General features: G+C 38.8%; 1 protein-coding gene across 2 annotated transcripts in view; it reads right to left on the minus strand.

Moving 5' to 3' along the window:
• Positions 1 to 274: 274 nt before the first annotated feature.
• Positions 275 to 12337, minus strand: part of LOC126251803 (ATPase family AAA domain-containing protein 5) — a 136730-nt gene continuing 124667 nt past the window's right edge. For both annotated transcript variants that reach the window (XM_049952443.1, XM_049952442.1), the window contains one exon: positions 275 to 1922. In XM_049952443.1, the coding sequence (XP_049808400.1) occupies positions 1664 to 1922 (259 nt within the window). In that variant the 3' untranslated portion in view covers positions 275 to 1663. The remainder of the gene's footprint in view (positions 1923 to 12337) is intronic.

Below are 12337 nucleotides of genomic sequence, written 5' to 3' on the forward strand. Positions count from 1 at the left end.
TTTTTAAAGTTTATTACTAGCGAAAACTAAGAACCAGTATTTCAAGATATGGAAAATGTTACTGAAATGTACTGGAGGAGTAATTCATTGCGTCTGGAAACAGGTAACTCACTAAGCATGGGGTAATTGAATAATCCTCAATCATTCTGTAAAGGAACTAATCATTGATTTCAGCTTCTGAAAATTAGAGTGATAATGAACAGAAATATGTCAACCCATTTCAAAACAAGACAGACTGATTACAATGGTTAATCATAAAAAAGAATTAACTCCATTAAAGTAAACACATCTTTTTATTTTTATTAGTAACATACCTCTCCTCTGCATCTATACAAGTTTTAGTGAGTTATAGTAAGAGGGATACAAAGGCAGTCTTGTAACATGACAGTCATATTTATGTACCTCATAAATAATGTAATTCAGGAATTTGGGCTTGTGTAATTATACTTGTTTCAGTATATCATCAAAAATAACATGCTGTTATCAATAGCACTGAGCAATTTCTTTGTCTCGCGAATACACCAGGAACTTATCCTTAAAAATGTTTTGTAATTCATTTCATAATCAGGGCATGGCATGCATGATCATCTGAGAAAATAATTCCATCAACTTTGCCAGTGGAAGTGCAACTTAATTTCGTTTGTTGTCAGTCTAATCTGTCATAACGGAATGGCAGACATGTAGCCTCATCTTTTCAGTCTAGACGTAGTCCTTCACTTCATGCAGAAATCTGTGTCACCACATGGCCCCATCAACAATTTGAAACTGAGACCTACAAGTAGTCAGAGTATAGTGAATCTCTACAACAGTGATAAATATGTACATAATGACAAAATGAATGCTTTCGGAAAGAAAATAGATTGTTTCCGAGAACTTTTTTCCTTGCTCCGTTTCTGAAGACATGACGCTGCTGGTTCACTTCCCTTACTAGCCTATAATTTTCTTTTGAAAGTAATAAAAATAACAGATTACGCAAGTGCGCTGCACTACCTGAAACACTGTTCTTTCATGTTGTGGCACACTGGTAAGAGCACATAGTTCATGTGTAACAATGAGACAATTGGAGGAGTTCAGTTCCAAGGCTTGAAATGTCAACTAACAAGTGATTTTAATCTGACTATATTGCCAGATATACATGGTATAGTAATGTGTTTCTCCTCAATTCATTAAAAATGCTTTCCATGTTGGGTAATCTTATTTAGAAACCTGTTCATGGCTGTATACAATATAAGAAAAGAAATGATATTGCAATAGGTCAATTACAACTATGTAACAAACATAATTTTATTATCTGTAAGTAACAGAATACACTTTAAAATCATCCTCAGGTACATGCTTTCATGATCATTTTACATCACTGCTGATGAGACACAGATATAAAAGATTTGTACAAAAACGATTTGCCATATATTTATAAAGCTATTTGGTCCCTCTAAAAGAACGTGCAGTATATAAAATTATTTTACAAGCACTTATCCACAATTTCTTACAGTAACATGATGATGTGCGTACATTTTACTACAGGTGTCTTGAAGTTCATGAATTACCTGTAGCTTCAGCCCATAAAACAAACTATTAAAAACCTACAAAAATATGATATACAATAAAAATTATTTCACAAAATAATTGCACTTATCCTGAATTTACTTCACACAGTGAACTATTAATTATTTAAAACTGAGCAAAGAGCTTTACATGTTGCAATATCTGCCGAGGTACCGAGATCTTTCAAATAATGAAAGTAACGTTGTCGGCATCTTGTTGTAGCCATTTGCTCAATTCTTAAATGACTATCTTGCAAGCGGCTCATGCTACGTATCAGGGGGCAATAATCTGTAGACATTGCATTTCGGCTCAGCCAACATGATTGTGGAACAATATCCCACACGGCAGAACTGAGAAAGTGCTCTTCAGAAATTAACCTGCAACAGTCAACACACAAATTTTACAAACTGCAAAAGAAACAGATCATTTACAAATTAAATGCCGAACTCAGCTGCTTCCCTCGCCAAAACTACCTAGTACTATGAAACAATTTTACAAAGAAATTTCCAATGATTTATGCCAAGAGCATAGCACTATATGGGCATGAGTCATGGACTGTGGCAAAACCGGAAAAGAACAGAACTGAGCCTTTTGAGATTTGTCATTGCAGATGGATCATGAAAATTAAGTGGACTGACAAGAAAGGAAAGAGCTGCTGCAAAGTATCAGCAAGAAAAGGAATATCTGAAAATTACTGACTATAAGAAGGGACAGGATGACCAGACATCAGAGGATTACTTCCATGCTGCAAGAGGGAGTTCAACTCCTACTCTGAGATGAAGATGATAGTAAAGAAAAGGAAATCATGAGTGACCATAATCTTACCAGTCAGAAGAGTGATGGGAGGTTGACACACCCAAGAAATGCTACCTTGAATTTTTCTTTTATCGCAGAAAATCTCTACAGTAGCTATCTCCTACAATACCTTGTAGAACACTTGAATAAGTTAAAAACATTAATTGAAACACCCTACTTTTCCAACAATTCATATTTTTTTGCTCTACAATGGAATCTTTTGTTCAGAAAATCTCTCTTACCGGTTGCTGCCTGGTAAGTGATTGAATTTGTCATCTACTTACAAGTTTCATTCTGAAAATCTATCTGCATTTGAACATTATTCCACAGTTTATATAATGTAAGGAGAAAAGGTTCACACATTGTGCAGTTGAGGCAAAAGGTTCACACATTGTGCAGTTGAGGCAAAAGTCAGTTGAGTACAGTTGAGGCACTGAGTTGTAGACAGGTGCATAATCATGACAAATCATTGCTAAGCTTTCAGACAATGTCCTTTTCAGAGCTAACTAACAAAAACACAGGAGTACAGTTACCTTGCTGCAACAGACTGGCTTGCGGGTATTCGGTCTCAGCAGGTATACTGAAATCAGTTAGAAAGGTTGCACAATGGTAACCTACTGATTGAAATACTGATTCCTTCACAAAGCAAAACAGAGGGATATTGACCTGATTTAATTCTCCCACCACAGCAAATACGAGCAATATAGAGAAACTAAACTGAACAGAGCTAGGATATTGACCTGATTTAATTCTCCCACCATGGCAAATACGAGCAACATAGAGAAACTAAACTGAACAGAGCTCTAGCATCCAATGGACTTCTTATATGATTCTATACCAAATTTCCAGCTAAGTTAGCCCCTCTTAATTATAATCTACCACAAATCCCTCAAACAAAAAACCATGCCCAGTAGTTGGAAGGATGCACAGGTCACAACTGTCTGAAAGAACATAGCAAAACTGATCCCTGTGACTACTGTCCAGTACCATTGACATCCATTTGTTGCAGAATCTTAGAATGTACTCTGAGCTCAAACATGATGAGGTATCTTTAACAGACTGCCCTCTTCCAAGCCAACAAGCAGAGATTTTGAAAATGTCAACAAAGTGAAACCCAACTTGCACTTGTCTCACATGACATACTGAAAGCCATGCATCAAGGCAAGCAAATCACTGTAGTATTTCTTAATTTCCCAAAATATTTGTCTCAGTACCATATTCACTTTTATTATCAAAACTATGATTGTATGGGGTGTCCAGCGAAATTGGTTAGTGGACTTAGGATTTTTTGGTAGAGAGGATGCAACATGTTATCAGGCATGGAGAGATATTGACAGATGTAGAAATAACTGTGTGTGCCCCAGAGACATACAATGTTCATGTTGTGTATTAATGACCTTGCACACAAAGTTAATAGTAATCTCACACTCTTCGCAGATGATACAGTTATCTATGATGAAGTACTGCTGAAAAAAGCTGCACAAATATTCAGTCAGCTCTGGTACGATTTCGAAATGGTGCATAGATTGAAAACTTGTTTTAAATATTCAGAAATGTCAAATTGTGCACGTCATAATATAACAAAACACAATGTCCTATGTTACAACATCAATGAGTAACAGTTATAATTAGTAATCTCATACAAATACCCGAGCAGAACACTTTGTAGAGATAAGAAATTGAAAGATCACAAAGTTAAAGTAGGTGGTAGACTTCAATATATTGGTACAATATTAGGAAAATGCAACAGCCTAAAAAGGAGATTGCTTACAAACCCACTCATGCAACACATCCTAGAACATTGCTCTACTGTGAGGGACCCATAGCAAATAGTACTAAAAAGGTACACTGAAAGTACACATAGAAGGGCAGCATGAATGGTCACACAGGTTTGATCCGCAGGAGATCATCACAGAGATGCTAAAGAAATTGAACTGGCAGATACTTGAAGATAAGCGCGAAGTTCCCCGAGAAAGCTTACTTATGAAGTTTTAAGAACCTGTGATCAAATACCTAATAACTCTTAGACAGAGAAGTAGTCTCTGGCATGTACGACACAATGGTTTCCACAGTATGGATGTAGAAGTAGAGGCAGGTGCACATGGGTCTCTGCGTGAACAAGTATTTTCCTATCATATTGCAGGATGGAGAATGATATCAAATAAAACAAGACACAGCGGTTTGTGTGGTGTTGTACATTATCAATACACCAGGCAGACCGCATCCTGAGATTGGCACTTAACCTTGAGATGGCCTCGCCAATCATCCTGTTGTACACCCTAGAAGCACCACTGATATGGTGTTATGAGAGAGAAACCGCATCGATCCCACCCAGTTTGATAGCAGAGTTCCTTGATCAAGTGCATTAGCAAGCTTATTCGTAGTTTCCCTCTACTGCGATGTTTGCAATGACTGTGCTCTGATTAACAGATTTCTAGAATATAACTGGACTTGCTGTGTTAAAGTAAAGTAAATCCAGCGTCACTCAAGTTAACTGTACTTCTAATTATTTTTGCTTTCTGTCTGAGCACCCATTTAATTCCTCAACCTCTACCCTGGCAGATCCAACACTGGTGAAAAGTCTACACCAACAAGTGTTTCAATTTGATTCTATTACTCACCAGATAACCTCCTGGCGACAAAGAATTATCAGTAACACATATTGTTCAGTTTCAAATGCAGCAGATGAACCAACTTATGGAAATGATGACAAGATTGCTCATTGTGCAAACAAACCCTGTGCCACTGCCTCCACCAACTGCAGCATCACCACAGCCAGCAGCAAGAGGAATGGTTCAACTATTGCACACAGCTCAACACCCACCTGCAGGTGCTTTACACTGAACATAGGTTCAAGCCAATTTTATTTTCTTGTACAGTAGGAATAACCATCTACCAGCTCTCCTGCGAACTTTTCTCTACCATTCACCACGAAAATGTTCCATATGATGAACTAACTGCTGCCCTAGACAAGTACTATGATGAACAGATAATGAGGCAGCTGTGCATTACAAAATCTTTCATTTGTGGGGCAATCTAATCACACTAATAAACAGTGGGTAGCAGATTTACATAGGCTTACACACTACTGCAAATTTAAGTGTGAGTGCGGACATTACTATAGTGATGTCATGATTAGGGATGCCACTACTCAGAATGTGCCAGATCCTAACATACATGAATAAATTCTCAAATATCCTGACCCTAGTTTGCAACAGGCTTTGGAACTACTTGAGCATCAGGACTCATATGAAATGATTCCACTCCTATCTGTGCAACACACAGAAGCAGAACACAGGTTGTGCCTGTAGTTCACTTACCACAGCACATAAACATTAAACAGACTCAGTGTGCTCGGCAGCATAGTAGCAGTGTTAAATCTTGCCCTTAATGTTTCACAACACACAAGTGCCAAGAATGTGCCCGTTGTGACAGTGCTGTCATTGTTGCAATAATGGTCACGTTCAAGCTGTCTGTTTGCAAAACCGCAAGTGCAATAAGCATTCTGTGCATTCTCAAAAGTCTCAGTCGATGAATGTCCATGTAGTTTTTTCAAAGTCATGTACTGCCTTGAAGGTTGCACAGCGCAAATCAAGGGCAGTAGTGACGAAGTCAGATCCTTCTTCCATTCAACTTCAGGCCAATAAATTTTTTGTCAATTTACAGAAGTATGCATGCAGTTAGACACTGGTGCATCAGTGACTTCATTGAATAGAAATACTTATGAACTGTTAGGCAAGCATAAGCTACATCAGTCAAGAGGCAACTCTTTCTGATCATGACATTCCTGTGCTAGATATTTGCAGCCTACCTGCCACTTTTCGTACTATCACAAAAACAGTTTCATTTAGTGACAGTGAAAATATTATTGCCATGGAATATTTTGATTCGTTTGGGTTGCACACTCAAGATCATGTTCTCTCTGTGAACTCTTCTGTGCCTGTGGACAGAGTAGCTAAACTTTGTGATGAATCTAGTGATATTTTTCAAGATGGCAAACACAAAGCTACTAATTTTGAGTCTCAGATTACCATGAAAAACAATGCACAACCATAGTTTTGTCACGCAAGGCCAATCCCTCAAGCTATCAGAGACCAGGTGGTGTAAGAACTCTATCTTGACAGGACAATGGTGTGATTTTCTCTGTCACAGACAGTCAGTGGGCATCACCTTTAGAGTTCATAAAGAAACCTTCAGGCAAATTACAATTATGTGTAGATTTCAAGGCAACAATAAATCCACAGACTGTGACTTTTTCCTTTGCCACAACATAAAAAAAAAAAAAAAATATCATGGACAAACTTGATGCAGGTCACGTCTTTTCCGGAACTGGCCTTATTCAAATTTTTGTACTCAGCGCCCACAAGGGGTTATTTCAGCTTGCCTTTCGGTAGTGTGCTGCAGTATCAGTGAACCATCAGGAGACACTATCACCCACCAAGCCAAGATTGGCTGAATTTATTGTCCCACTGAAAAATCATCAACTGCATAAAATAATAGCATTACAACATGTCAAGTTTTGTAGAATGTGCTTTTATCGTCATAGAAAAAGAGTAGAAGACATTTTCAAAAGCTCTCCTTATTTAAAAATCTAAAAGCGTTTGTAGGTGTAGAAAGTATACTGCAATCAATTATAAGGCTGCACAATGGTACCGTATTGACTGAAATGGTTATAAGTCATACATCGGATCTTTAGAGCACAAGCATCCTTTGAGCGGATAATATACAATATGATAAACGCATCACATCTGATTACAGTAAAGGAGTTATCTCATTCTTTGGTGTATGGTGATCTGACACTAAAGAGAAGTGGGAAAATTCCTTAATTGAAGATATAAAAAACATGGACTGCCAAAAGCAGGAGAATACTTTCTTTCAGTTCATCAGTGTTGCCATAGTACATAAAGGTAGATTTCCTTCTTGTACAAGTAGATCCCTGTTTTCGTATCTCATTACACTTCAATAAATTGTAACACTTTGGCCACAGCAGCTTGGTACGTAATGGAAAGGCAATCAGAAGAAAATGTGGCAAACTTGCACATGAAATTCTATAATGGATATCTTGTGCTTGTTGGGTTAATTGTACAGATAGCCATCTGGTGCACTGTAGGGAATGTCCTGTCTACAACAGAGGATGGAAGATAAAAGAATATTTTAAAACCCAAACACGACATGCAGACATGAAGAAACTGTATAAGCCTTGGAAGTGATGAACCTAATTGTTGTCTATTATTTTTACTGTCAAGAGGTTTGTCTCCAAAGTTATTTCATCATAAGCCTATTCTGCTGAAACTTTTACTAAATCCTGCACATGAAAAGGCATGTGTGCATGAGTATTTATTCAAATGTCAGTCTCTCTTCCAAGCAAACAAAAGTAAAGACAGTTAATTTACATATTAATCCATTACCATCAAATAAAACTGCAAACAATGGTTTCCCCATATGAAAACACACTATCCTCCAACTGAGATGGAAAAATTGAACAAAAAGGGAGAGATGATACAAAAACAAAAGGCTGTAGCCACCTGATGATAGAAGACTGTCATTTAGAGTGTCAATGGGACCACTTTCTTGGAGCCATATGAATGAATTTAGATGTCTGCCCCACATTGCAAAAAAACATCCAATACTTTATTAAAAAAATCACAGGTTCCTCACCTGTGCATGAAGGAAAGAGTACACAAAGTACAGGGGAGTCACACTTTTATACAAAAAGGCTCAACCAATGGATGTACAGAAAAAAATGCCAACCACTGTCATCAAGGTCTACTTTCTTCCTTTATTCACATAAAGACATCTTGCAAACAGTGGATTAAAGGGAGAAGGAAAATTCAGTGCTCCTACATTTTCAACAGTGCTTGCACTGTATCACACTGTAAAACATATAATCGAGCCAAAACCTTATGGAGTATCTTACAAGGTATGTGGCTGGTTTAAAGAACTTTTGAGTAATAGAACGCAACATTATAGTAGATGGTTAATGTTTAACAGCAACAAAATTAAAATTAAGCATACTCAAAGAAAACATCACAGGACCAAAAAAGTTCACAGTGTACATTAACAATTTTGTGCAGTCACAATCATTTACTGCAATCACAAAACACAAAGTATGACCCGTGTGAAACAGAGAAATCAGAAACTTACATGGACATAATAGGACCTGCATAAAAACTGGATCTTAATTGCCAGAATGTTTCATGTTTATTCCTTAAAAGTGGGCTTTTCTTAAAATAGGGTTCATTAAAAGTGTACTTGAGTAATATTGTTCTTGTGGGAGTTTCACCAGGACCAGGAGAAATATTTGTTATAAGCCAGATTTCCTTAAAACCTGGATCATTAATTCAGGGTTTTACTGTGTCTGGTAAGTAACCTCCATTTGCATGAAGCTTTGTTAGGGGGTCAGATGCTGCAATAAATCTGAGATCAACGTGCTAACAGCTATGAAACAAGAAAGCCACATTCCCTCTAGTTCATCTACAGTGCTCCCACAACTTTTGAGTCCAATGAAGGACTTACAAGTTGCTGTCAAGAGGTTGGCTGCCAGTCAATGCGCCAAAGTTTTATACAGAGGAATTTGTCAACTCATCACAATGTATTAAAAGCACTTAAAGCTGAATGATCATTACATAGAAAAGAAAGATTAAGGTCCAAACTAAGATTTATCTAATAAAACTAATTCAACTATTCCAGCATTTTGTGTGTAGTGTAACATAGGTTACTTCCTGGATAGGCCTAATTTTACATTAAAGTAATATGGGAATACATTGGATACAAGTTAACTATTGAGGTATTGCTGTTGGATAATGTTGTTTTTGTCATGGTCCCACAGTCATGGGCACTGTAGATGTGAGGCTTTGGTAGCACTCTCCGTCTTCAGGCCACGAGTGGCCTACCGGGACCATCCGACTGCCGTGTCATCCTCAGTGGAGAATGCGGTTAGGAGGGGCGTGGGGTCAAGCACACTGCTCTCCCGGTCGTTATGATGGTATTCTTGACCGAAGCCGCTACTATTCAGTCGAGTAGCTCCTCAATTGGCATCACGAGGCTGAGTGCACCCCGAAAAATGACAACAGCGCATGGTGGCCTGGACGGTCACCCATCCAAGTGCCGACCACATCTGACAGCACTTAACTTCAGTGTATCCACTGCGGCAAGGCCGTTGCCCAAGGCTTTGGTAGGTTTTCAGTAATAGTGCACATGTGCTTTCAGGATGATGGTGATGGTTCTGAGTGTCAGTTGGATGGAAGAAGTTCAAATTTCAAGTGTTTTTGCCTGTGGGGGGAGAATGGGGGAGAAGAAACACCACACCCAACTGCTAAGGCAACCACGACTACAGCACAGGAAGTGACACCTGGTACAATCATATGGTGCCATTGCCTCTCACAGTTCTGATGTCCATGCAGTAACGAATGTTCTACACTGATGCGGTTGTTTGGTGACACTACTAGATTCCTGTGCCGTCTGTGTATAAAGTAGTCTACAGCAGAGTTCTGGCATATAAAGCTTTGAATTTGAAGGGTTCAAAAGGGATGGTATGACAGGAAGAATAGGGACACAGAATGGAAGCAGCTATAATGGGAGCAGATAGGCTGAAGATTATCCCAAAGGTATCACAGTGTTCCATAAATCATGGATCACTATCTCAGTGAAGTTTCAATGGTTAGAAGGTTCCATTGTGCAGAGAGTTTCTGGAAACAACAGAGTCCAGTGGTACTACCGTATTTACTCGTTTCTAAGCCGCACTCGAATCTAAGCCGTACCTGAAAAATGAGACTCGAAATCAAGGAAAAAAATTTTCCCGAATCTAAGACGCACGTGAAATTTGAGACTCGAAATTCAAGGGGAGAGAAGTTTTAGGTCGCACCTCCAAATCGAAACAAAGTTCGTCTAATTGTAATATGAGACACAATTTAGGTCGAATGAATGACGATACAGCTGCAGTAGTTTGGTTCGAGTCGTAAGCTTAGCAGTTAGGTTTACCAGGTAGCCATTGCTACGCGTCACGCGCTCCGTCCGTATTTATACGGATATCCTTCGTTTTTCACGTGCTTCGTCTGGTTTGAATTGATTGCTTATTTTTCTTTGATCTGATAAGTGCCGTTCTCTTTGTTATAGGTGTTTACGTCACTCTAAGCTGAAAATGCATTACTGTACTGTGTCATGCATTGTTTGTCGCATTCTGATAGGTGCGTGTTTACGGCCTGTCGCCGCTCGCGGCGTGGCTTGCTTTTGTGCGCGCTACCGCCGCTTACAAATAAAAAATAGAGAGGAATCGTTTCATTAGCGAAACATTTGTTGTTACTTACACTACTGCTTTCTTTGATAATGATCAACAAGAACCAAACAATAGACTGCGTATGATAGATGATGTTCTGAACGAAATTTTAGCGAAAATTTTTCTCCGTCTGAAAATCTTTGCAGGTGCCTCTTTAGTTCATTACATTCTGCACAGAAATTAGAGTCATCTTAGATTTAAAAATCTAGTCACTTGCCGTGCTTCATTTCTGACTGTATCACTATCAGACATAAGAATAATACGAATATAAACATGACATGATATGTATATTCTTCCGCGTTTGCTGTTGTCTCACTCTAGTTTCGTAGTTTATTAGGCAGACAGGATTTAAATGAGATAGTAGCAAACACGAAACAATACATGGCAAAATGTTTATATTCGTATTAATCTTATGGCGAAGAGAATACTACATGTGATTCACAATTCATAAAAGCTCCTATTAGCAACCATCTCTTCTCACAGGTAGGAAAAAAATTCAGAACGTAGAGTTGGCCATATTGACAAACATCCCTAACAGTCTTGCCAGTCGGATTTTCGTAGTACATTGAAATGCTGCTACATTCGAAGATCAACAATACAGAATTTGTATTTACTTCATTGGATAATGTACCAAAATGCAGTGGTCGAAACTCTGGGCGGAGGAAAAAGGCTCGTCTTCCACTTTTTTTTTAAATTTATTTACTGACGCAGAGATTTTTATCTTTGTGCCTACAAAGCATGCCTGTGTGGCGCTACATATATTCGACGGCAGAAGTTAGTTGTGGCGGCACCCACCAACATTTTTCCAGAACTCCCGCTTGCTTTGTACTCAATTCTAAGCCGCAGGAGGTTTTTTGGATTACAAAAACCGGAAAAAAAAGTGCGGCTTAGATTCGAGTAAATACGGTACCTCCTGGTGCATGTTGGCAGCCTGTTCCCTGAACAACAGGACTACCTCATGAGTCAGGGTGTATTTGTGGGTCACGGAATGCAGATTGCGAAATGTTTGGACAAGCATACATTAGGTCAAAAATGGCTCTGAGCACTATGGGACTCAACTGCTGAGGTCATTAGTCCCCTAGAACTTAGAACTAGTTAAACCTAACTAACCTAAGAACATCACACACATCCATGCCCGAGGCAGGATTCGAACCTGCGACCGTAGCGGTCCCGCGGTTCCAGACTGCAGCGCCAGAACCGCGCGGCCACTCCGGCCGGCCATACATTAAGTCACTTGTTATCACAGTGATGTGGTACTTCTACGTCTACATCTATGCTCTGCATACTGAGAAGTGCATGGCAAAGGGTATGTCCCATTGTAACAGTTATTAGTGCTTTTTCCTATACTATTCACATACGGATCGCGGAAAAATGATTGCTTACAACACCTCTGCGCATGCTGTAATTAGCCTAAGCTTCTCTTTACAATGTTTGTGGAAGCAATACTCAGAGGGTTGTAATATATTCATAGATTCATCACTTACTGCTGGTTCTATGAACTTTATAAGTAGGTTTTAAAGGGATAGTTCACGTCTATCTTCATTCATGTGCCATTTTAGTTCTTTCAGCGTATTCATGTCTCTCTCCCAACGGAATGAACAAACCTGCCCTTCTTTGTATCCTTTCAATATCCTCTGTCAGTCCTATTTGGTGTGGGCTCCCATAAAGGAGAGCATTATTCTAGGATGCATCACATGAGTGATTTGTATGTAGACTTTGCAT

The sequence above is a fragment of the Schistocerca nitens genome, chromosome 4 (assembly GCF_023898315.1).
Source record: "Schistocerca nitens isolate TAMUIC-IGC-003100 chromosome 4, iqSchNite1.1, whole genome shotgun sequence".
Classification (NCBI taxonomy): domain Eukaryota; kingdom Metazoa; phylum Arthropoda; class Insecta; order Orthoptera; family Acrididae; genus Schistocerca; species Schistocerca nitens.